Source organism: Neopsephotus bourkii, unplaced genomic scaffold (assembly GCF_033783945.1).
Source record: "Neopsephotus bourkii isolate Nb327-2 ecotype Australia unplaced genomic scaffold, CSIRO-AGI_Nbou_v1 NB_591, whole genome shotgun sequence".
Taxonomy (NCBI): Eukaryota; Metazoa; Chordata; class Aves; order Psittaciformes; family Psittacidae; genus Neopsephotus; species Neopsephotus bourkii.
This window is the reverse complement of record NW_026901092.1, coordinates 146,999-174,042: the sequence shown is the minus strand read 5'-3', so window position 1 is coordinate 174,042 and position 27,044 is coordinate 146,999. Positions and strand designations below refer to the sequence as shown.

The 27,044-nt window shown below is 38.0% G+C and overlaps 1 protein-coding gene across 1 annotated transcript in view; it reads right to left on the bottom strand.

The window, feature by feature from the left end:
• The window catches only part of LOC133211254 (dynein axonemal heavy chain 5-like), a 156,472-nt gene that overhangs the window by 28,425 nt on the left and 101,003 nt on the right, over nucleotides 1–27,044 (bottom strand). Inside the window, exons 62-72 of the mRNA XM_061351450.1 lie at nucleotides 25,053–25,229; nucleotides 20,657–20,851; nucleotides 18,854–19,009; nucleotides 18,417–18,599; nucleotides 14,107–14,277; nucleotides 13,346–13,724; nucleotides 12,016–12,287; nucleotides 9,985–10,149; nucleotides 5,717–5,984; nucleotides 3,174–3,295; nucleotides 1,610–1,957 (exon numbers count right to left, since the gene is read on the bottom strand). Of these exons, the coding sequence (XP_061207434.1) occupies nucleotides 1,610–1,957; nucleotides 3,174–3,295; nucleotides 5,717–5,984; nucleotides 9,985–10,149; nucleotides 12,016–12,287; nucleotides 13,346–13,724; nucleotides 14,107–14,277; nucleotides 18,417–18,599; nucleotides 18,854–19,009; nucleotides 20,657–20,851; nucleotides 25,053–25,229 (2,436 nt within the window). The remainder of the gene's footprint in view (nucleotides 1–1,609; nucleotides 1,958–3,173; nucleotides 3,296–5,716; nucleotides 5,985–9,984; nucleotides 10,150–12,015; nucleotides 12,288–13,345; nucleotides 13,725–14,106; nucleotides 14,278–18,416; nucleotides 18,600–18,853; nucleotides 19,010–20,656; nucleotides 20,852–25,052; nucleotides 25,230–27,044) is intronic.

Sequence of the window (27,044 nt, the reverse complement as noted above, 5' to 3'; positions counted from 1 at the left end):
ATAGAGCCCAGGTTCTCTCAGCCTTTCTTCATATGACAGATATGTGTCATATGACACTTACTTAACCCATACTTTGTTAGACTATGAAGTTGTTATGGGAGTTGGTGTCAGAGCACTTACTAAAGCCAAGGCAAAAAACATCCACTGCTCTTCCCTCACTCACCAAGCTGTTCACCTCATTGAATAAAGCTGACTGGTTGGTTAAGCATAATTTCTCCTTCACAAATCCATGCTGGCTACTTTCAATAACCTGCTTGTCCCTCCTCTGTTTGGAAATGTTTTTCAAGAGGATTTTCTCCAGCACCTCCCCAGAGACTGAGGTGAGGCTGGCCAGCCTGTAGACCTCCAGGTCTTCCTTCTTCCCTTCTTGAAGACTGGAGTGATATTTCCGTTCTTCAGGAACCCCTTGCAGTCACCATGACCATTTAAAGGTAATCAGGAGTGGCCTGACAATGATATTAGCCAGCTCCCTCAGCACTCATGGGTAACACCCACCAAATACCATGAACTTGCATATGTTCAGTTTGTTTAAATGCTCCCTAACCTGGTCCTCCTCCACTAGGGGTAAGTTCCTTGTTCTAGACTCTTTATCTCGGGGGCCTTGATTCCTGGAGGCCAGTTTTACTGGTAAATATTAAGGCAAAGAAGGCATTGAGCCTTTTAAACTAGTTCTGTCCCATTCAGCAATGGACCCGTATTTTCCTAAGTCATATTTTTAGTTTACATACTTGTAAAATCCTTTCTTGATGCCCTTCTCATTCCTCAACAAATTCAGCTCCACTTTGGCCTTGGCTTTCCTAAACCTCTGCAAGATTGGACAGTAGTTCTATACTCTTGCTGAGTTACTTGCCCCTGCTTCTGCATCTTGTACCTTCCTTTTTACATCTGAATTCAGCTGGGAGCTACTTGTTCTTCCATTTGGGCCTCATACTGCCTTTGGTTTTCTACTTGTTGGAATGGACCTTCCTTAAACTTGGAGCAGGTAATCCCCAAATATACACCAGCTCTCCCGACCTCCTTTCTCTTGAGGGCCATATCCCATAGGATTCTGTCAAGCCTGGAAGAAATCTCTGCTGAGGTTCAAGTCCACTTTCCTGAAATCCAGGGCTGTGCTCCTAATTTTACCCTACTCCTTCTTCATAGGATCCTGAACTCCACCAATGATCACTGCAGTCAGTGATTTCACATTCCTGACCAGTTCTTCCTTGCTTATAAGTACCAGGTCCAGCCAAGTGCCTTTTTTTATTGGCTTCTCAGTTACCTGTGCCAGGAAGTTGTCATTAATGTACTGAAGAAAACTCCTAGATTGGTTGAACCCTGCTGTGTCACCCTTCCAGCAGAAAACTAGGGTCTTTGAAGTCTTCCATGAGGACCAGGGCCTGTGAATGTGAGACTTCTTCCAATTCTTTGAAGAAGACCTCACCTTCTTCTCCCTAGTCAGCAGATATATATTAGATACCCCCTATACTGGTCTGCCTGGAACTTGATGATCTTAAGGTCCTTTCCAGCCCTAACGGTTCTATGATTCTATGATTCATGATGCTGGAAAATACACCTGATCAAATTCTTTACCTAACAGAAACCCCTTTAATATATTGAAATACTTCACCTCAGGTGTATCAGTCACTGGCAATTGCTCTATGTACTGGAGATAGTCTTCAACCGTTTTCCCTTTTGGAATAACATAATCTTTGTAGAAACAAAAATTTTCGGCAAACATATGCTCTCCAAACCACACTCTTGCATATGTATTCAGCAGTGCTTTGTCAAGGTCATCAGTTACACGGCCACCATACTGTACTTCTCCAAGCATATAGCGAACACAGCTCCAGTTCACCCCACGCTTAATATCCATGTCATCCAAATGATTCTGAACAAATTGCACGCTGGCTGCGAAGTCTGCCTGATTGAACTCATAAGGAATATTCCATCCCAATGGACCAAACTTTCGTCTTTCCTGTAAAACAGATAAAGGTGAAAGGCTGCTTGGTAGTAATTGTCAAGAAAACATTAAGTGAGGAATAATAAATGAAATATGCTAAAAATGCAGTAGGCCAGCTGAGACTGTATTTTACCATACTCAAAAAAAAAAAAAAGAAAAAGATTCTTCTCTTAAAATACACAAGGCTAAATGCTTGATTAATTATCTAGTAGTTGAATATCTCTTCATTTGTCATCACCAGTGGAGACATATGAACAAACAATAGGAACATTAACATTTCCACAAAGAAAAATTTTAAGTCCAGCCGATATGTGAGTATGGAACTACAGTTTTTCAATTCAAAACATGAAGCTACTGTTTTAGGAAAGGATGTCCAAACTCATTCAGCGATGATCATTGTCTGTGGTCCTCCTACGGAATAGTCATATTCATACCACTGATGTCTCTGCATAGTGCATATGTGACCTGAAAAAACAGCTTCTGAACCTCTTACAGATGCAACTGGCAGTATGTGGTTGTTAGGGTAATATCTGGTATTTAAACATTCTTCATCTCCACCAAAAAAGAAGTGATGGGCCAAAGACAAGCATAACACAGGCTTCCATTGGACCACAGTGTATCAGTGCATGGGTGCCAGAGGGATAAATTAACTAGGCACCAAATATAAACTAAGTATATTGAAAAAATTAGCAATACAACGTTGTAAAGTTGTGGTTAATCCATAAATCACTATTTTAAATGGAAATCCTGAAAGGCAAGACTCAAAAACATCTTTCATCTTCATTTCTTCCTACAAGTTTCAGCATATGAAGGAATTATATTCATGCTCTTAGCCCTTCTCACGGTGAAAGCAGCAGTTTTAAGACTATGGTTTTCCAACCCAAGCTGTAAATTTCTTTAATGAGCTTTTATGATTTAAAATATTAGCACAAACAGAGTTAGTTGAAAGACAGATCACACAGCAATGTCCAAAGACTTTAAAAAAACAGTACACTAATTGTTGACTGTTTTCCCCTCTGTAATACCATCCCTGTTGGAGGTATAAGATCCACATGAGCATAGTTCTAATACAGTTGTAGCAATAGAGGTGTGTTGTTTTCTTTCTTACTTTACTTGCATTAATTTTACCAACACAGGATTTCCATTTAAACATGTTTTTCATTTAGTAACATGGTGCATTAATAAATGACACATGGCTTTATGACAGAAGTAAAGAAATGTATTTTTAAACCTGAACAGTTGTGTGAAGAAATGCTACAGCATATAGCAATGGTTTCCACTGTGGCATGTTGCTCACTTCTAGGTGATCCTGAGTAACAGCTGAGTATGTTCGTTTTAAGCCAGCTTTCACACCTAAAAAGTAAGTATAAAAATGTAATATATGAGAAAAAATATATGGAACCCATAAATTCAACTTCTCTTAAGCAGATTTCTCTATTCCAATTTACAGTATCATCTTATTTATAGCTTCAAACGATCTCTTTGAATCAATTATCTGTTCATCTGATCAAAGCAGGCAAAGTTCGGTTACATTTTGTTTCAGATAGACAACACACCAAATGAAGTTCATGAGTCTGGAAGGAATTACAGTTATGTAATCATATTCCAAATGCAACCAATAACAACTAAAATATAAACATAACTATTCAACAAGTATATGGCAATCAAAACCATCTGAAGTCATATGAAATATAGCACTGAATATCCAAGAATCTGTGTTTAAAAATTTAAATATGAGATTTTAATTCTACCAAAGACAATTTTATTTAAATTTCATTCCTATAACAATTTCAAACTGCACCTTCTCAAACTGGCATGCACGCACCAACCTGATGAGATGAGAACCTAAATTCATAGTGGAAATACTAATACTCGTGGAGATTTGTTTGAGCACTGACATTTCATATACCAGGAACAGGTTTAGGCGGACATACAATCTTAGCTTCTATAGAATATATAAGTCCCACTATTCCCAGATGTTTTCAGGCAGTGTTACTGAAGCATTGTCTGCCTTTGGCAGACAACACCAAGCATGAGTTACTGACACCAGGTCCCTCTTAGGATATTTTTCATCTAATCAACTTAACACAAGTATAAGAAAACAGATTTCAAGTGCAGTAAAGAGATTGTCCAAGACATCATACTTCCTATGACACAATAAAAGCCCTTTTGTTTCTTTCCTACTTCACAAAGATCCTTCAGAAGAACAATATTCAAACAAATAGCTTTTCAAAATATTATAAGGGTATTGACAGAGAGCTCCAAAACCTAAACAAAGTAATCAAGCAGAAGCGGCTCATCACATTGTGCTACCAATGCGGCTAGACAGTATCAGAAAACTAAAACTGTGTATATTTCATCCTGACTTAAACTGTTACACTAAGCATATTTCTATTACCAAATGCAAGCTGTAAATTGGCTTTAACATGACTTATAAAGTGACCTCTTGGAGTTATAGGGTATTATCATTTGAATTATAAGGAGGGGGTGACAGTACAATAAAGAGCTGCTAACTGCTCTTGAAAGTTGAGTATATATACTTCAAACAGGATGTCTTTCACACGATGAGGCATTTTGTAGGCATGATACTAATGTTCAAAGGAAGATGAATACTGAAATACAAGGTTTACATGACTGAGGCATTAAATATGACCTTGGGTAAAAATTATATATTCCTACTGACTTCATTAACTGAAATCAGTGGCAAGAAAGGCAAATTAATGCATTACACTTAATGATAAGGGAGTTAAAGCATTAAAGTGTAAGAGTTAAAGTGGGGAAAGATCCTCAAGGTAGAGGAGATGCAAGGCAAATGCCAGGGGATGGCCAGGGACCTAGGCCAGTAATGTCCAAGGCTAGCAGCTACAAGTAGTTGATACAAAACCAACATGACTTTCTCTCTGACCTTTCTGGGCCAGCAGTGATCTCTCCAATGGGAAGGGAAATCAAGATGAAATGAATGCAATACAGGAGGCTGGGAGCATGAGAAAGTGAGTGTGCAAAACAGGCAAGTACCATAAAACCCCTAATCATAATCTGTACGAGAGAAACTTCCAATCTAAGCTTCTCCTGGATTCTTTTCTCAGATGCTTCCTTCCATCAATACACAACAAAGACAGCTCCAAAGTCAAAGTAACTGTCAGTTTAAAGTGGTGGTGGTGGTTCTGATATTTATAATGCAGTGCTGCATGAACTAATCTCATCAGTTCTTAAGTAGACCCCAGTATTCAGATCCAGTGTGGGTTGTTATCAACTGTCTTGCCTGTGCCTGAGGCTGAGGGGTGATTCAGTTACAACTCACAAATACTAAACAGACAATTACCAAGATGCTGGGGTCAGTCTCCAGTCAGCAGTGCCAGATGACATAAAAAGCAACAGCCACAGCTATATACTACAGCTTGGGAGGCTGGGGCTGGGTGTTCAGTGTCCTTCCTTTCCCTTACCCTCTAGAGCACAGGACTGGTCCTCCTCTGCATGCTTGGGTGGGGCCAACAGGACAGAAAGAAGGGAGTGATGGAGTATTCTAAGCTTAAGAAAAAGCACCACTGAGCTGTCATTCTCCACAGGTTCTACACAACAAAACTACTAACAATTTCTGTTCCAAAAAAAAAAATAATCAATTTTCTCCCCAAAAGAGTCATGCTTTACACAGCGCAGACTGGCTTACACAGTGCTGTATTTAGCTAACAAAACAACAGAGAATGGTGATGGGAGGGAGGATGGGTGTGAGAGTGGACCAAGCCCCTAAACTAGACAAAAGGCATGTTTTCCTACCTTGAGGAGGCTCATTAGTAAATTTGATAGAGGACTGTAAAAAATTAATGGGAAACTCTGGGTGAGCCTCTGTAGTGATCCAGGTCCTGAAATGTTCATTCATAGTTTCTGTTGTTGTGATGGTGTCCATTAATTCACTAAGAAACTCCAAGCCAAGGTGACAATTCTGTAGAAGAAGCCATCCTCCATCTTGCATGCACTGATGTAACAGGCGCCTTGCATGGACTTCCTGGCCCTGACCCATTGAAATGGCATGACAGGGAATGTTCTGGAAGGGAAAAAAAGAAAGTTTATATTATGTATAGTTCTTTAGAATTATGATGGTGATCTGATAGCTCTAGCTAGTTTTACAGCTGTTAGTTTTCTGGATTTTGAAGAGACAAAGCTCATAAGTGCAAATACTAGTATTCTGGAAATTTATGGAATCTTCCCTCCAGAGCCCATGTGATAAGATAGACAGTTGTTCAGAAAAATGTAAGATGATACAAGCTCTCACAAGGGGATCTGAAAAACATAAGCTGACAAGGTTGTGATCAGACCAGGTAGCCAGAAGTAATGAAGTAATTGACGGCAGACCCCCTTCTTCTTTATTGTTCTTACTACCGCTGTTCTTGTTAAGTAAGTGGTCCCTGGCTTAGGCTGACTGCCTAACTTCTACCAGAATTACCAAACCCAGCTGAGTATATTTTCTACATACATGTTGAGGGCAAGGGAATTGATGAAAAGACTTAGTTTCATGGACAGCTTTGTGACCAAGACCTACAGCTGAGTGCCCCTCATGTTGTTAGCAATGAACTGCATAAAAACTTCTCAGTCTGGGCCTACATTCAGCTGGATGACAGCTACAAAGGTCAATCTTAAGTTTTCCTGCTACTGGGACTTTCTCATTGTGAAAGAAATATGGAAGTGGATAATGCTACCCTACTTTTGCAGGAGAAAAAAGTATATGGACACAAGCTGTGCTGGGTCACCTGGTCTTCTGATCAAAGAACAGGCCCTGACCTGTTGCTGTATCATTCTAGTGAAAGAGTTAAGGAGAAGACAATGCCAAATAGAAGAAAGTGGTTAAATCCTGCTCTCAAGTCACTAAACCCTGAAACTGCAGCTAAAAGCAGCAAAGCTAAATAGCCTGTGAAGTTGGCTATGTGCTGGAGCAGCAAAAACTGTATCTTTTCTAAGATGTATCTGAGTACAGCTAGTACTCCATAAGTCAAAGACTATGACTACCCCTGCAGAGCACATAAATATTCAGCTGGTACATTATTCTCTAACAAAGCATCTGCTTATAATTTACTCTTCTCAGCAATGTTACCTCTCAAATGCACAATCACAAATGCACAATCATTAAAGGTTATAGAAACATTAAGAAAAATATATTTTTCACTATGGATTGCCCTCATTTTACTCCTTATGAAAGAACTCTATCAAAATGTCTGCATACAGAATGTTCCTCTCAGTAGTGAGCCATACTAACATATCTGTGATATCTTAACCCATTGCTATCAAGATGAAAGAGCTATCATTTTAGTCACTACAATTCTATCATTTAGTCACTACAGAATAGCCACTGAGAGTTCTGTTGCAGGTTCTGTGCATCATTCCCTGAAAGAAGAAACTATCTCTACAATTAAAAAAAATATCTGTTTTTTAACTAAGTCAAAGCGCTAGGCATAATTAATTTTAATTCAGAAAGTTATATTTTCACTCTCTTAAGCAACAGCAAAAGGGGCAGAAATCCAATTAGTTTTAAGATAGATCTTGCTTGGTCTAAAGATCATATAGCTTAGTAGACACAGATACTGTTTCCATTTCTTTTGGAGGAGGCCATCTGAACAACTAAATTTTAGAGTGAAAAATAAATTCTGGTTACAAATTTAAACATTCCCAATTGCAGATAATTGATTTATACTGTTAATGTCACACTTAGAGGTACCATCAGTACTGACAATCCATTTTAAGACTATAAGTCATGTCTGTAAAAGGGAAATCACTGAAAAATAGGCCCAGCATGTCTTTTGGAAGTTTTCTTCAAAAAAAACCCAATGAACCAAACAGAAAACCAAACCAACAATAAGTAAGATATTTTGGAGGTACATAATCATACATATACCAAGATAAGATCCTTGGTGCAGCTAATCTGTTAAGGCAAAGGTTTATTCTAGAGAAAAGCGGAGAAAGGCCAGATAAAGACAGGAACTTAGTACAACTTTTTGACAAGCTAGTAAAATAAACACAAAGCCCTCCTGCAAATGTTTCTGAAAAGTAAGTGATTTCTAGATATATTTCTCAAAAGCTAGAGTACTACTGAAGTGCTCCTTCACTCCCACAATGTTAATACACATTTTTACTTTAAAAAAGGTTTTACTTTGAGGTTTGATTTGCAGAATCTGGATGGCTTTTGTAAATTAGAAAGATTTCTCTATACTGTGTGGCAAGATCTTTACTTCAAGATATCAGACAAGAACTTTACAGTTAAACATTACACTTTACATTTACAGATGAAGTTGAAGTTCAACTTCAGGTTATGACAGCCTAGCTGCTGTTGTCTTGTTCATAAACCATTTGTGAATAAATAAGGCAATCCCTTTAGGTCATTTGCAACCTCACTTTCTATTAGTCTATACATGTTTCCTTAAAGCATGAAAACAAATTTAAACTGCCCACTGCAATATACTTTTAGAATGACAGCAAAAACTGCTGTCTTAAGAGTCCTAATTACAGAGCACCTTCTAATTACCAGCACTTCCCCATATAGGCTAAGGTCTTAATTAAGATTTGCAGAATGGGAGAGCATTTTTTTCCACTCCTTGCATGAGTGACCAGCTGACTTCAAGTTACTTTATTAGGAGGTTAATATCCTTATATGGCCAATGGGATAGAAATACTCAACTCCTTGATGCAAGTCAGAGATAAGTTTCAGTTATGGCCTATGAACTGCTTTCAGAAAGAGCCACTCTCCCTCTTTGTTGATTAAAGAAACTAGCTCCTACTGGAGAAAGGGTGTCTATCTAGGAGGGCATTTCACATGATACATTATGTTGAAGAATCATCATCACAAACCTGACACTCCATTTGTATTCGTACCATTGGCCATGAAAACAGGAATCCAATCACATCCACCTAATGTGATTGCTTAGACTTGGAAAGGGACTAAAAATACTGTCCATTTCTAACCTATAAATATTTTCCCTGTTAATTTCAAATTTTCTATGAAGTCAAAATATCTCTCATATATTAGGAAAAGGCAATATAATTTTTTGTGAATAGGAATAAAATTGTTCTTCCAAGGCATTGCTTCCAAGAAACCTAACTCAACCGACCACTATCCTTCTCCCTTCCTATGTCTATACGACTGATGGCTTGGCTTCGCGAGCAAAGATTTGGGAAGGGCTTTAACCACGCTTGCTACAAGCACAATGACCATATTGGCTGGTGATCTGGCTGCACAGTTTTTGAGGACAAGCATCACATCAACTTCAGACTTAAGATTCTTAAGTTTAAATACTCAAGTAAGAGTTAGATTATAATTTAATCAATCTTTATCACAGTCAGACAAATAAAATGAGAGCCCTGATTTTCAAAGAGAACAAGCACCTAAACTTTCTAATTCGGAAACTAGAGATTTGTGGGTGCTCCCTACCTTTGCAAGTAGGTCTTATTTAACGGATACCAAAATCCTGCAATTCTAAATGAAGATGCATTCTAACAGGGAGGAAAAATCAAGATCTACTGTGAATAACTGCTTCTTCAGAAACTTATACTTGCATTTACATCGTGAACCATAAAACATAAAGCACAGAATGCCTTAAGGTGATGCTGTGCTGTAAGAAATTCTGAATGACTCCGTCAAATGAACTGATCAAATGGTAGGGTCTCCAAATTAATTTCTCTTGTCACCATAAATTATGATTTTTTCCTGTATCTTCCTGTAATTTTCATTACTGTCAGCTCCTACAGTGAATGTGACGTAGTGCAGACTATAAGTAATGCTTTGTTCTTATAGCTAAGTACTATCATTATCATAGTCTGCTTGATAAAGACAGAGGGCTCATTGGAATCAAATAATTCAGAAAAGCAAGAATGTAATATTTCCATTTCCTCATTAAATGTATTTTAGCTACTAGTCCAAAACTAACTTCCAGAGAACACTCCTGTGAACATAAATGTAAGAATTCGAACTTATATAAAATATGGAAATGTCATTTCTAGTTCAAAAGATAGTTTTAAGTATCTTTATCAGTTCTAGCATACTCAGTTTAGGACGATACCTTTGATTTTGCAAGACGTTCTATGTTTTCTGTGGGGTCAGACCCCACTGATAAAAAGCATGTCAAAGGTGTTCGAGAGTCGCTTTCTGTCCACATTGCTTCCATATCAAGAATAAATCCTTCTGCATATTTCCCTCCAAGAGATTCTGCAATGTAGTGTCGAGCCTGAAAAAAAAACCCAACAAAACCAACACAACCTACCATCAATATATACTTTTTAATTATTTTATTATTATTATTATTTAGCATTAATCACTGACATGGAAGGCAACAACTTTCTAAACTTTCATTTTCAACTTTGGTGTAACAAAAGTTACAGTCCACAGGAGGCAATCATTGAAATTCTCAGATAGTAAACTTCAAACAAAGAAAAGAAAGAATTCTGCTCACACAACAGACATTCTGTGAACATTGCTGCTAGAGGATGCTAAATGTTTTGTTTTTTTTTAAAGAACTAAAGAAATTCATGCAGAATAGACCAACAGTCAGTTCTGAGGATAGCTCAGATATTGTCCCTAAATTACTGACTGCTAAAGCTTGGTGGATAGCCAAACAAAAGAGTTTCTCTATACCAGCCCCATTCTTAGCATCTCTAAGCATGTACTATTGACACTGTCTCTACAGCATAGCAGATTACACAGATCTTTCATCTGACCCAGTTACTGTCTTTCATATACATGTTGAACCTCAAACAAATTCTCCTGTCCAGTGGTTATCCAATTCAGGTCTCTTACACTGAATATCTATTTCTACAAAACATAAACACAGCTCAGACTTTATCCTTAAAGGTCAAAGCTTCCCTATTTTTCTACTGTCCTCTTTTCACAGATATTTTCTAAAAGGACTTCTAAAGCTATCTGGGTGCATTAAATGCTTTTATGACTGACATGATTTTCCAACTGTGTTAACTACTAGCACAGGTTCTGAGGCATGTATTATGAACAGAAACACCCAGGAACAAGGTGGACTGAGAACAATATAAATTCCAGAAAAAAATAATCATCCACTATTAAGTTTAATTTCTGTCCTTGTAAAGAGAGGCAAAATTTTTTAACACCCGGGGAAAAACATCAGGGAAAGAAGAGGTAGAGAAGATACTAACAAAAAGGATCCCCTCTTTCCTCAAAAATTAAAATAATTATAGTTTTTTAAACCACTGTTCAGAGACATTATTTCACACAGATTGCTGAGCAAGACAATAAAAATGTTGATAAATTAGCAGAAGCAGCTTTGTTATTTTTGTCTGTTTAAATTGTGTCATATGGAGCTCCCATACTTGTCTCTTACTTACCACCTAAAGAGAAGGAAAGGGAAAGGGATGGAAGGGGGTCTTGTTGAAAAAGTGGTTCATGAAAACATTGTGTCCCTAAATATAACACAGATGTTATCACAACATGTAACATGGAAAATTGAGATATACAGGAAATCAGAAGCACTACTTTCCAGTGTAGCTAAAGACAAAAAGGGGAAAATAGTGTACTTATAGGTTCAATACCTTTTTTAGGACTACTCAGAGAGGAAAAATCCAAGTATCGCAGACTGCAGAGAAACTGCTAGTCTATTGCAGTTTCTTTTACCATATCTCCTGTGAGACAGTGTTTATTATTTCCTCAGCATGGAGGGTAAGTAAACAGATTATCTGCTATTTTAGTGCATCTATCATGAAACGGAACTGCTCTTTTTCCACTTCTGAGAAAAGAAATAGAGATGTATCTTCTGATTCACCAGAAGAATACTTGTGCTTGATAAGTTTCATGACTTCACTTTAGAACCACTACACAAAAAAAATGGTATTCTTGTAGCTCAAACACAACTTATTTCATGCTTGCGATGCCCTAATTCACTGCAATTAAATAAATGAATATTTCTTTCACATATATTTATTATAAGGATTTCAATATCTGATTTTCAAAATAGATCACTCTGGAACAAATAATAAGATAAAAACAAAATCAGAGAACAGAACTTTGGGACTAGCAGTTCTACAGGAGATGCCTCATGGCATAACCATTGTACAAAAGTATATCTTACTTGGGCAACGGTATGATCCGGGCACCAGCTACGGACAAGGAGCAGTCTACGGAACTGATCCAGTAAGCTGTCATACCCATCAGGAGTAACGGCCTTTTCAGGTGCTTCTTCATCAAACCAAGCTTTCCAAGCCTTCTCATTCCTTATAATTTGCACCAGAAGCTGATTAAAAGGGTACAAGCTAGATAATTGCACAAGATTGAGCCATGTCATGTCAAGAATCCACTTTTTTGGTTTTGGTTCCACAGAATTCAGATCCAGACTGGCACCTCCTGGAAAGTGAAAAGTGTTATAGAGGAAAACAACCATTGTTAAACAGAAAAATAATAAGTAATAAAAAAAATTCTGCAATTTAGGGAGTAGAATTCTTTGTAAACCCAGATATGGAGACCTAGAATTTGCATGGAAGAGTCATTTAACAAAGACACACTAGGACAGGGGTCTCATCGCCTCACAAAGCTGATATCCTAGTATTTTTTGTGCTTCTTTTTCACCACCTGTAGAGTTGGAATAGAACTTGCCTACCTAAAAGGATACTCAAACCAATTCTTCAGACCAGATATAGAAAGGACCTGTGGTTTGTCCAATCTCCCTTCATCTAAACGAGAGAATAAGAAGGCGACATGGTGCACTCATCAAGAGCCTCTTAGCTCAATCACCACTCCAGCATCATGCCCACTAGCACCTCCAACACAGCTGACTTACAGCTGAATATAATTTTGGTATTTGCAAAGCAAACTAAAATATTTGGGTGACAGGTATCTGATTGTACTCATCATATCTTGGACACAGTGGAGTCTACCCCCATCAAATTTTTTAAACTTTACTAAAATTCTTTGCCATTGTGTCTGAGTAGTGACATACATGGTGCCATGAGGCAATGCAATATAGCAATGTTTTACAACATGTAACAGATTTTCTATTTCTTTATACTGACACTTAAACGCGGTACAGAGCCCCCATGCATTCACATGCCTGCTCATCAGTCGTCAAAATTGATTTTGCTGACTGTCTCCAAGCTCACAGAAGTAAGTATATGACAACTCAGAAAAGAGGTACAGGAGAAAACCATAGGGTCTCTTACAAAGCAATGGATGTCATTTTCTGTTTTGCAATGTAATGCTAAATAACCCAATCTAAGCATTGTTTTGATAATGTTGTCTATTTTGATCTATTTTTGGAAAATTTGTTTATTGCCTCTTGGGCTATATATGCTCTCATTCACCAGTTAAAAACCATTCGATCCACTAGATACAACATATTGTTAGTGCAAGCACTTCAAAATCTGAATTTAGCAGTTCACAAGCAGAACATTTTTTAGAGAAATTACCTTTGATCAATGTCTCAAACTCAGTGTATGAAATTTTCTTGGCCTGCAAATCAACCTTCAGTGCCAGAAGCAACGTAAATAGGAATCTGTGATTTTCATACAGCCCTCGAACTGTGTACTTGAAGACTTCATAGGTGAGATGCTCAATTATGTATACTACCCTTTTCGCTGTGATCTGAGATTTCTGAGATCTTTCCACTGACAGGTCAAAAATGCCAAAGAACTGCCGTAAGGATGTTTGGTACATGATATTAACCAAGCTCATTTCCACAATTAGGAAATAAAGGATGCTACCACGACCAGCAACAGGACGATACTCTTCACGTGCAGTATTGATTTTCACCTCTGTCTCCGCTGCTACACTTAATTTTTCACTGACCTTAAAATTAATGAAAAAGACCATGAAGATTAAGTCATTGTCACTTCTGATTTATACTGCACAAGCAAAAAGAAAAGGTCTTGATTAAGGTCACAAAGGTATATTTAGTCAAGCTTTGCTTCCCTCTATCAGTGTTTCACCACAGACATTATGTCTTCACGTGCTCAAACACCAAGTAGGTGTTTGAAGGATTTGATTCAAACTTACACCTTCAAAGTATGTCTGGAGTATAAAGCAGTATCCAAGTCACAGTTTAATTTTACAACACTTTATGAAGAAAAAATTATAATGTCTTTACCATTTATTTGTTAAGAAATCAGGTGTTATATAGTGGCTCTGAATTACAGTAACAAAATATATCTGCAATGCATACAAGATTCACCTCTTCTGCTGTTGATTTAGTGGTTCTTAGGACTTCTATCAAAGATTCATCTTCAACCAAAGAGCCCTCTGTACTGGTTAGACGGAAGAGTAAATTGTCTTCGAGCTCCTGCATTTTCCTCTTGTTAGATGTCACTTCTTCTATCAGTTTGATTCTTTCTGCTTCCAGTTCCTGTATTCAGAAATGTTCCTTAGAATATTTCAGATTAATCCAAAGAAAGAATCTTTATGACAAAACAGAAAATGTGATTTCATGCCTGATAGACTGGGGGCTTTTCTGGTTTTTCTATAAAATACAGAAATACCATATACTGTAGTGATTTCTGTGTATACTGTATTTATTGGGGTTTTTTGGTTTTTTTTTTTTTTTTTACTTTTATGCCTCTATGAAAAGACACGGAGCACGGGGAGTAAAAACAAGTTAAAGACATGCAAATGCCTGCAGGGCTATGATCTGCTGGCGTCATGGAGAAGTTGTGGGATAGCTCCTTTGACTGAAATGTTAGAATGGAAGAACACAGGCTTTTCAGGAAGGACAGGCAGGGGAGACGAGGAGGGCATGTTGCTCACTGTGTCAGTGGCTAGCTAAGAGTACATGGAGGTCTGCCTGGGGATGGATGAGGAGCTGACCACGAGTGTACAGGGTCAGGATTAAAGGTAAGGCAGGGACAGGTGACATTACAGTCGGTGTCTGCTACAGGCTGCCCAAGCAGGATGACCAAGCAGAGGAGGCCCTGTACAGACAGATAGGAACAGCTTCATTTCCATGGTCTTCATGGGAGACTTCAACCATCTCAGTATCTGTTGGAGGGGCCACACAGCAGAGCATAAACAATCCATGAGGTTCTTGGAATGTGTTAAAGATAGCTTCTGTCTCCAAGTGATAAGAGGAGCCAATGAGGAGAGGTGCTATGCTGGACCTTGTTATCACCAACAGGGAGGGGCTGGTGGTGAATGTGAAGCTCAAGGGCAGCTTTGGAGGCAGTGATCGTGAAATAATGGATTTCAATATCTTTAGAATAATGAGGAGGGCACACTACGCTGGTCAAGGGAAGCGATTCTCCTCCTCTACTCTAGTCTCATGAGACCCCACTTGTAGTACCTCATTCAGCTCTGGGGCCCCCAACATAAGGAAGACATGGACCTGCTTGACCAAGTCCAGAGGAGGCCATAAAGATAATCAGAGGGCTGGAGCACTTTTTCTATGAATACAGGCTGAGAGAATTGGCGTTTTTCAGCCTGAAGAAAAGAAGGGTCAGGGGAGACCTTATAGCAGCCTTCCAGTACCTAAAGGGGCCTACAAGAAAGCTAGAGAGGGACTTTTTACAAGGGCATGTAGTGACAGGACAAAGGGGAATGGCTTTAAGCTGAAAGAAGGTATATTTAGATTAGATATAAGGAAAAGCTTCATTTTAGTAAGATGCACAAAGCACTACAGCTGGTTTCCAATGGGAAGTCATAAGAGCTACATTAAATACCCTAAATTAAATCAGACAAAGGACTGAAAGATACATTGTATTGATAGATTTTACATTGTTAGGAAAGTTGACTGGATGACCTCTTCCATTTCTGATTTCTATGATTTTGAACTTCACAAGATACACTCCTCTCCTGCTTATAAAATAGGAAATGCCACAATTATTATCTATGTCATATGGAATTTTTATGGTATTTCTACAGGATAGACAATGGCAAGAGAACAATGACATACAAGTCAACACAACGCTAAGTGAAATGAGGCATCCATACTGCTCAGTCCAACACAGCTCAGGGATACTCTTGCGGGCTACCTTTATTTAATCAATCAAGTCAACCTTCCTGTAGGAAAACAGTAGTTAAAACACCAGTCTACCTACACCCAGGGCTTCAGTTTATTTTCATTCTTGTCAACATGCAAAGTTACAGAAAAAAAGAGATGTACAGAGAGAGTAATGCAGTACACGAGAGGCTCTCCTGTATTTCAGAGAAGTGACAATTTTCTTTACTCTTACAAGCTTATTTGGAAACCTGTTTGTAATATAATCTAGGGCTGTGGAATGTAGCTCTGTGGAAGCTACAAATAACTGCATCCCAAAAGAAGAGCATGACTTAAACATCAGTTGGTCAGCTTCAAATTTCCTGTGTTTTCTCCTCTTTACTATTAACACAGAAAAGATTAAAATTACACAAAAAGGAGTAGTTCTACAGAACACTCAAACATGCATTTACGTTCATGCTTAAATTCTACTTAAGGATATGCTTTGTTTAAGAACAGGCACCTTATCCATTCTATTTGTAAGTTTTTAAAGAGTATCTCACAGAAAATTAACAAACACAGAAGATGCCAGGCTTTTGTTGGTAAGAGGACCTTGTGATCACATTTGTAACAACCCTCTCCTCCCAGCCGCTCTGAACACAAATAGTGAAAGCAACTTCATCATCAAAGTACAAAAAGATGCTGTTTTTTTTTTTTAATTTTCCATATAGTTACAGAAGCAACCTTTAAAGCTGAGAAGAATAAACACTTTTTGATAATATATTTCATTGATCACTACAACAATTTTTTTTAATGTCTTGGTTCTTTTAATCTATTACTTTAGTTCAGTGATCATAAACTTGTCTTTGGTTTGTAATACAAAACCAGTTCTTCAGAATCCCTGTTCATGCTCTGTCTTTTCTTTGAACTAAATTTGTCAGAGGTTCATTGGCTCTGACTATTTACACCAGGTCATTCATCTCTTATTGAGACAGAAGGGACAGAACAACTATTATTTCTTCATATCAAAGGAAGAAGTTTAATAAATACTGATCACCTGCAACCATGTCCCTGTGCAACAAGTAGTACTGATACTAATCAGCTATCGTTGCAGCCCTCCTCAGCTTATACATAGCACTGGATGAATATTTTCCAGTGTCTATATTTTTGACCCAAAATGCAATCTAAGTGTTGCTACATACCTTCAATATGAATTCTGTAACAGTTTTGTCCAGGAAAAAACCCCACAGAGCGAGGGTATTGGAAGGGGGTAGAGGGATGGAAGAGGGAAAGAGAGATGAGTTTTGCTTACATAAATATGCATCTACCTGAGTAAAGATTAAAAGCTTTTAATCCCTAGCATCCATCCAAACCTGCTAATTGGTGGCTTTTCCTCATTACCTGCTGTTACATCTTTCCCATTTTTAATGGAACAACAATTCACAGGAAGTTTGGGCATAACAATGTTTTTCTAGCCTCTGGTTGTGTCAGCCTGAGCTTAGTTCCAGTCCTTACTTCAGCAAATGCTCATTTGAGCAAAGTGGAAAGGTGCTGGCCAAAGGAAGTGACACCACCATTAAAGCACACTGGTTAGAACATGCTTTGAGAAGCCAAAGAAAGATGAACGAATTCCCTTACGTAGGGAACTGGTCTGACACGAGCAAGCCTACCTAAGTTACTGAAAGCAGCAACTCTGCTAATCCAAACCTTATTTTTTGTTACTTTTCTCACAAAGACACAATTATGAAATGTTCCATTTGAAATCAATAAGTCACTCAATTTGGCATGAAATACAACTTCTGTGCTTTCACTTTAATGAGAAAGGAAGAAAATATTTCATTTTAGTGTAATAGGACCATAACATTCATGTATTTATTGATATGACTGACACATTCGTCCCCAGTGCCTATGATGAATAGACTCCTAAGTTTTTGTATAACCAGGCTGTTAAATTAGATCACACAAAAAGAAAGAGGAGTAATCTAGGAATTAAATTATTGTGGAGGCTGTCTCAGATTTTATATTAGGAAATAAAACTCCTGAGAAATACCTGAGAGAGGATTTTCTTCCTTATATTTGCTTCCACATAATCAATAGAAATTTTACTAATGGCAGAGTCAAGTTAGTGTTCAAGGCTCCTTAAAAAATCTCATAACTCCTGCACACTAGAGCCTGACTGGCAAAAGTAGATCGAGTTCATAAGCACTTTCATGTAATTCAAATGAAGTTTAAAAAGGAATTTAAAAATAAAAGAGGTTTCTGACTGAACAAGGATCCTTTGCTATGTACGAAGAATAAAAATGCTTTATGTATGTCATGTATATGCGTGTGATGTATTTTTAATGAATAATTTTCTTTCTTCTCTTTCCAAGGCCAGATCTTAAAATAAATGTTTACGACCCTCCATTCAATTAAAAGCCAGCTTCACATTGTCTTTCAGCAAATGCACAAACCCCTAAACGTTCATTCACATTTTTGTTCTTGCATTTGATATCAACTAAGACATTGAATATATCCACTCATGGTGCAGATATTGAAGCCTTCTCTATATAAAAATACTGTTAACTACTAGATACCTGTTTTTCTGTGAGGATCACACGTCCAAGGAGCTGATCTTCCAGTCCTTTCATAGTAACAGTAAAGTCAATCACAGTTGTTCTTGCACTAATTTCTGGAGTATAGGCAGGATTAGCCAGTTTTGTTGTCATATAAAGGGTAAACCCCTTCATCAGATCTACCTCCTTGTCACCTACTTTGACCTGAAAATAAAACATATTACTCAAATTTCAAAAACTAAATTCAGAAAAACAGATATTTTTGCAGTGAAAAATATATGATGTTTTCATTTACACTTTTTAAACTTTCTGCTTAAGGGGTAAAAAACCCCAACCCCATAAGTCCACTACTCATCTTTCTGAAGTGTTGCAAAGGTGTGAATCTCGGCAGTATCCAGACTACCAGATAGCCATCATCTGTTCTACCGGTATTTATTCTATGTCCACAATTATCTTACCTTGTGTGCTGAACCAGATTTTATGAAATTTTTTTCCAAGATGTTATCTAGAGCAGGATCTAGTTCCTCTCCAACATCTTCTATTAACAATGGTCGGCCAAGAGACAGACAGTCTTCTATATGACTTCTGAAGAACTTATGGTTGAGAGCTGTAACCTAGGAAGATTAGTTCACAATATAGAATGCATTTGCAAGCACATAGAAAACAGTGTAAAAATATACTGCAACTTTCAAAAATTATACTCATCCTGAGATACCTACACAAATTATTACATTTTAGGGACAAGCACCTGTCTCTGCTAAAATGAATGGAAGTTTTGCTTTAACAGAATAGGAGGTCTCACTTCTTTTATTAACTTTATTTACTTAACCTACATATAAAATCATAGAGTCATTGACATAACATAGCTACACCGCCTCCCTGTCTGCCTGGCCTGTCTTTTCTAAAAAGCCTGAATTATATGAGATACATTCTTCTCTTTGTTTCCAGTTGGTTACTCACACTAGTGTTTCTTGATCCAAATCTGGTAGGTAAAGTAACGTCTGATGTAGAGGAAACCATGTTATCTACTGTAAGACAGTAGATTTCATACTGTCACATTCACATAAATTCATCTGTGAATACAACTCACGTTTAAGGAGAGCTTTTCGTCATATTTTTAATAAAGGCATCCATTTTCACAAAATCTTTGAATATTATACATTATTTTTCTGTCTCTTCTCAGTCAATACTTCCCATTTCTAGCTGTGTTTCTACACCATTTTTTGAACACATTCAGCTTATCAGAAACTGGATCTGGTGTGGGATTGAATGTTGGGCTGCTCTTAACAGTGCTAGGAAATACAGATCTTGATTAAGCTCCAGAAGGTTAAGTATTTAGTTAATGACATCATCATGATTTCATAAGCTCTCTGGATTTCACCGTCCATCTCAGTTCCCTTTTCTTACCCATCACTCTTGTTTAGAGTGAAGACAGTGTACTTGGCATTCATGTGATAATCTACAGTTGCATGACAGGCTTGTTTTATTAACAGCTAACTCTTTAGTATCATACTTTATCTGGCCTGAAAATGTATCAGATGTTTAGATCTTTATCATGACCCATCTTAACAATATTGTTGTAAAAAATTATGGAGGGTAGGCTGATTAGAAGGGGTAAAATAAGTTTTGAATTAAATAGAGGATCCAGGTCCCAAATAGGATGCATTGTTAGACAGAAAGTGAGAAGGGTGCATAAATTAAGCTATGAACATTTTTATCACAATAAAGCATATCACATTTAATAATCAAGATATAGCCTAAATTTGGGCTTTGTGCTTGATAGGCTTCAAAGATTACTAGATTTGCATTCTACCTCAGGACACCATTCTGCTTTCAATTCCTCCATTTTCCTTTTCACTATTATGCTCTTAAAATGATTACCCTAAAAAGTAATTGCCATGCAGTACCAACTTCCTAGTACTGTCCGGTCTTAATTTTGTAAGTCATTTACTTCCCTCTAAGTTCCTCTTTTTCTATCACAAAAATTAAAAGATTCATCATAAAAATAGATACGGCATAACATAAAATTCCAATTTGCTCTTCAAAATGTCTGGGACATGACAAAGCAGTAAAAACTGTTTCACCCTGAGACTGAAAGGTCACAGATTTCCATCAGTCTTATTTTAATTTTTGCCTAATTATATACCATAAACATCAGATTTAAATTACATATGGCCAAAGTACGATGACAATAAATCGCTTGCATTGCTAACTATGATGTGACATGACACATACATAAAAATATTAAATGAGCTATTTACCTGGAGTCCATTATTCTTCTCCTTATTTTTAATCCAGATCTTTCCTTGACCTTGTGGATCAATCAGCAGAGGATATCTAGATGCTTTTGTGACAATTATGCCATTCTGAATTGAAAGGTCATCATTTGGAAGACCCTGGAGACTCCATTCACCCACCGTAGTATTGTCAACAAGCATACCAGTAAGGTTCAGGTCCTAACAGAAAATATGCAATTATAAATCGGTACCAGTTAGAGGAGCTACACTAAAATGTCTGGTGGAAGGTTTTTCTTCTTATTCTGATCATAATGCATGACAGAATGCATTTGGTAGCTAGCATTTCCTTTATTTAAAGTTCAGTGCCTAAATCATTGCTGTGCAGTAATGAAAGTGAAGTCTGTTGAGGCTTTGATGTCCATCAAAGACAGCTGAAGAAATTCTGAAGCCAGTTCAATATCTAACGACAAGCTGATTTTGGTATTGGCAAACACTTTTTTTGTCAGCTCAAGAGGAAGGGTCATCTTGGTCACAAGAGCTTCCTCCTGCTGTAAAGCTGTAAAGTACCCTTCAAGTATATTCCAATAAATATAGGATGGCTTGTGGGAGACTCAGACAAGAGAAAGGAGATGTGCTACAGATCAATAATCATGAACCATAACAGAAAGTTATTGCTACCATGTTCAAAACTCTTCCCAGATCATATAATCTCATAGAGTTTGATTTGCACACACTGAGTAACCTGTTTTATTTTATTCACTGTGAACAGTGACTGGCCTCTCAATAATTATGTGCAGAAAACAATTCTTAAAATCACAAACCAAACACTCCAAATTAGAAAATAGTCTAATAATTATGTGATTTTAAACAGAATAAATTTGAAGAGGGTTTTTTATTTTCTCTGTATATTTTTCACTCAAGAATTCCTATGTATAAGCTACTTCTAATTTTGTAGTTTGTTTTTAAAAAGAAAGAAATGGCCTACAAGTCCTGCAAAAATCACATAATTCAACATCTGAAGCCTAAAGCAAAATTTCAGATACTGCCAGACTTGTGATACAATCACGAGAGCTAGTGACACCAATGGCTGCAAGACTCAAAAGCTTTTTTGCTGCTTTGATTTTTTTTACTGCTCTGATTATTGAAGAATCTGAACAAAGCTACGCAAACCATTCTCAGAAGACAAAAGAGAAACTTTTAAGAATCCAATTTCCATTTGTAAAAAGGACAGTAAAGCATTTAATAGCCAAAATTTTCAGCAATTGGACCCTAAAACCATACTTAGCTCTTTAAGGAGAATAGTAGGGTCTAAACAGCTTTGAATCTTTTCTTACTGCAGCAGGAAGTATCAATCACTCTGCAATCCTGAAACTTGGCTAATTTAAGTGCCTAAGTACACGGATAGCTAGCTAATTTTAAACAGCTCTCTTTAAACTGTTGTGCTGATATGACTCATACACCCACAGCCAGTTAGTCTGTGACAAAGTAAGGCAGATGTCAAGCCTTTTGCTTGAACTGCAAAGCTGCTTGCTTTCCTGTGGTGTGAAGTATCAAGAGAAGCCCATATGCTGCCTTTTGTGAATACTTAATTCACCATAAAAAATTAAAACTCAATTCCATAGACTATCATTGAAATCACAACCCTGTCTTTAATGGTGACTATCTAAACAGAGTGGTAATTATCTTTTTTGAAACTAGTTAAGTTTGGCATTCTGTGTCTAACCTGTCCATATGAAAAAAAAAAAAACAACAAAGAAACAATCAAAAAGTATTCCTCAAATTCTGAAGGATGCAGCTGAGTTGTAATGTGGTCTGAACATGCTCACAGAAGCAGAATTTCAGTTCTTAATGTCTTGCTTTCTGAGGACATTATACTTCCTAGTTCTTAAATGGTAAGAAACTTGACAAATATTCCCTAAGGTAAGTAGATTTTAAGAACATTTTATACTCTGAGTTTCAGATAAAGCCTCCCTGGGATGAATGTATGTAGGATAAATGTAGGATAACTCCCATAGCACACCAGTAAAGAATCTTTCCTGAGACTGCACTGCTACTAGTGCTTTATTAATAAATCCATCTTGGCTTTACATATTACTTATCATCAGGAGCTTTCAAATCCCTTTGCTGGGCAAGTCAAAATCATTTATCTTTGTAAATCATAGCATAAGTTGGGCCAGGCTGTGAGGTTCACGCTGTCAGGTCAAGGTTAATCACATTTACAAGAAGCATTATGCACTATCTAATGTAAAACAAAAATAATAAAAATATACAGAAGTAACTTCTATGATGTGAACATCACGACAAACGTCCCATGGCAAAGAGGTCTCCCTAATATGCATTCAAGTGTTAAAGCTCCCAGGAACCTGGAAAGAGGGTGCAGCAGGGATACTAATCTACCTTCAGCTGTTTCACAATAGTGCAGCCACCGCTGTACACATGTTGTTCCCTTACTCCTAGCACTTTCCAGCAGCACCTGCTCTTTCAAAAGCTTTGACAGTTGAGGACAGGAGCCATTTGAACTTAATGCCTCCACTCCTGTGCTGACAGTAAGAACTACAACCTCTACTGCTGGAGAAAATATACTTGGGTATTTATGGAACCAAGCAGAAGGCAACCTGGGCAGATTACTCAGAAAGACACTTTTCATTATTACGGAATAAACCCTGTTTTCAGTATGAATATGCCTTCCAGGTGCAAGGAAGAGTATTGGACAGACCTCCTAAAAATCATGGAATAGCAATAAGGCTGCTGCTGGCCACAAAGAAAGATAATGCACCAAAACAGCTGCCAGGTCCAGCACTCCTGGGGCAGATAATGGTAGAAAGAAAGAACAAGATTCCTGTAAAGGAAACTGCCCTGTATCTTAGTCCCAGCATGCAGGTTGGTCACTTTGTTAAAGGTAGCATATGACGTGATGGAGCATGTGAGGAAAGGCTGAGAGAGCTGGGGTTGCTCAGCCTGGAGAAGAGAAGGCTCTAGGAAGACCTCATTGTGGCCTTTCAGTTCCTAAAATGGGCCTATAAGAGGGATGGAGAGAGACTTTTTAGCAGGGCTTGCTGTGATAGGCTGAGGGGTAATTTAAAAAAAGAGAAAACAATTTTAAACTAAAAGAGGGGAGATTCAGGCTGGATGTGAGGAAAAAAATCTTCACAATGAGGGTGGTAAAATACTGGCACAGGCTGTCCAGAGAGACATCCCTCCACCATCCCTGGAGACATTCAAGGCCAGGCTGGATGTGGTTCCGGGCAGCTTCATCCAGTTTACGATGCCCCTGCTGATTGCAGAGGGGGTTAGACTGGATGACCTTTGAAGGTCCCTTCCAACCCAAACTATTCTGTGATTCTGTGTGGCAGGGAACTGAAGCTGTATGATGGGACCCTAGCTCTGTTGCATTTTAGGCCACCTCTGCCTGCACAGATTTAAGCCAACTGAGGATAAGCTGTAACGTCAGACTCCCTGAGAACAGACTCAGTGGTGACAGATGTGAACAGATTTAAGAGTTTAGACTGGAGGAAGCTGAAGTGGTGTAAAACAAGCTTACAAAATCCAGGTTTTGTTTAACTTAATTTCAACAAGGCACTTGAAGTTAAACTAAATTAAATGATGTAGGTACACAGGTATGACAGAGAAAGGGAGAAAGCAGATTTTTAGTGGCAGCACATGAGACTGTAGGTAGTAAAAATGTAAAAAGGGTAAATCTTGTTGGGTCCCTGGAAGTTGATAGGGGCATAACTCCCACCCAATCCAGACTCCTGTCCACCTCTGCACCTCCTATGGGTCTAACCTGGGAGCTGCTGCTTCAAAGACTGCCTGGAAAACTATAGGGCCACAGCAATACCTGGTGTAGGCTGGCACTCTCTAGCACATAATCCCAAGTTATTCCTTGTAAGGGGATAATTTAAGATGCTGATGGAGACAGTTACAACTGGTATTTTCTTCAATGTATGTATTTTCCACTTTCAGTAAATACTAGATGTTGCTTGACTTTATGGCTGAAGTTATGGACACAATATGGTATTTGCAAAAAAGCATTAACTATGGGGGAAAACAGAGACTACATGATAGAACCTCGTATGATAAGGTAAATTTGTTCTAAGCTTGTAAATGCTTACTTCATTTCCCATATTACACTATTTCCTCCCAGGGCAGCTGACCTCAGACAGCATCTCTCTTAGATTTGCCAGAGTAATGGCTTATATACCAATCTTGCAATGCGTGACAGTATAATGAGGATTTTAAAACATAGTGCTTCAGAAGCTTGGTTGTCAACTATTCATATTTTTTTCTTTATTAAAAATTTGATGGAATGTGACAGCCAATATATAATCTTCCAATTATGTACTTTTCCAGAATGGAATGTTCTGCCTATCATTACTCTGCAAGGCAAAGAGTAAGGTCAGGACAGAGCATGAACACTTACATTACTGTATGGAATCTTACTGTTGTCCATCTCTTTCTTCCACAATTGGAGCAGCAAATTCCTGTACTCCTGATTGAAAGGTCCGGAGTAAGAGAGAAATCCAGTAGCCAGAAGAACATTCCCCACTAAGTTAATAATTTGATTTTGAAAGTTTTTGCTGCTTGCTGTCCAGCGTAGCTGTATGTAGAAAATTATAAAGAAGTTAGGTTAAGCAGGCACAAAACTAACACAAAGAACTTATCTCTTTCTGATAAATAATTGTCCTTCAAACCAGAAGTATTTTTCTTTAAATTATTCTTTTCAGTAGTAGAAGTCTGCTTGGAAGAGATGGCAGCCACCTGGGGAAAAAGCATCTTTGCTAACAAGCTGGCCAAACAGGTAAGAAGTGCTTTAAGGGAAGAATGAAATAAAAGGGAGAGGATGATGAACAATCACATGAGGAAGTAGAGCTGGCAAACAAAACATGTGGGGCGATATAAACAGTAGGGACTTTGTAATCAATAAACAGGGCTAATGGAGGAACACCCCCAAGCACATCCACATAAACAAAGAAGTGCCTACCATACAGAACATGGGAATACCTTTCATACTGCTTCTGGGAAATTAGCACAGCTGGACACCTCTCTGAAGTACTTGTGCACTAATGTGCACAGCATGGAGAACAAATGAGTAATTAGAGGTCTGCGTGTGGCTGCAGAGTCATGATGTCATGGGGATCATGGGGACATGGTGGGAAGGCTTCCATAACTGGAGTGCTGCAACAGGTGTACACAGGCTTTTGAGGCAGGACAGGCTGGGAAGAGTGAGACTTTTTTTTCATGTGATAGAGCAGCTGGAAAGCACGGAGTTCTGCATCTAAGACTGCAATAGACAATGAGCCAGTTGAGAACTTATTGGTTATGATTAGGGGGCAGAGCAACACAGGTGATATTGTGTGTCTCTTACAACATGACTAGCAAGAAGTAGATGAGGCCTTTTTCTGACAATGGGAAGAAACCTCTCATTCACAGGCACTGTTCTACATGGGGGACTAACCACCTTGATAGCATCTGAAAAGACAACACAGCAAGACACAAGCAATCCAGGAGATTTTAAGGAGTACACTGACAAAAAATTATTAACACAGGTAACTGAGGATTAATGAGGGAGTGTGGTTTCCTGAACCTCAGACTTGCAAACAAGGAAGAACTAGTTGCTGATGCAAAGGTCAAGGGCAGCCTTGGCTGAGAGAATTGTGATTGTTTAGCCTCGAAAACAGACAGTGCAGGGGGAATTTTATCAATGTGTGCAAAGACCTGACCTGTACAAAGGGTGTAAAGCTGATGGTGCCAGACTCTTTTCAGTGGTACCCAGTGAAAGGACAAGGGGCAGTGGGCACAAATGGAAATATAAGAAATTTCAATGAAACGCACATTAAAACTTTTTTACAGTTAGAGTGGTCAAGGACTGCAAGGATGTTGTGGAGTCTCTGTCTTTGAAGATACTCTAAATGCAACTGGAGAACACCCTGAGCAATCTGCTCTATTTGACCTTGCTTTGAATGGGGCAGGGGGTTGGGTTAGATGAACTCCACAGGTCCCTTCCAATCTCAATTATTGCATGATTCTATGATTTTCTAAATAACATTTTTGAGTTTTACTTATTCTTTTCTCTCCAGATTTCTGTTCCCTGCCAATCACTTTGCATGCAGTCTTGGCCAGAACCTACATGTTTTAAATTTAGAAAACACACATTTAACCCAGTGTCAGTTTTGCCCAAGGCTCCAAGTGCCATACACAGTCTTTCAATATTTTTTCTGAATTTTCAAAAGTAGAATGGAAACCCAACAATAAGGTGCTCTAAGTGCCTATTTTGGTGTTGCTTTTAAATAGAGAAATTCAGTGAAAAACTATGCAGGGGGGGTGGAACTTGATGATCTTAAGGTCCTTTCCAACCCTAACTATTCTACGATTCTATGATTCTATGATAAAGCATCTAACATTTTTGACCGAT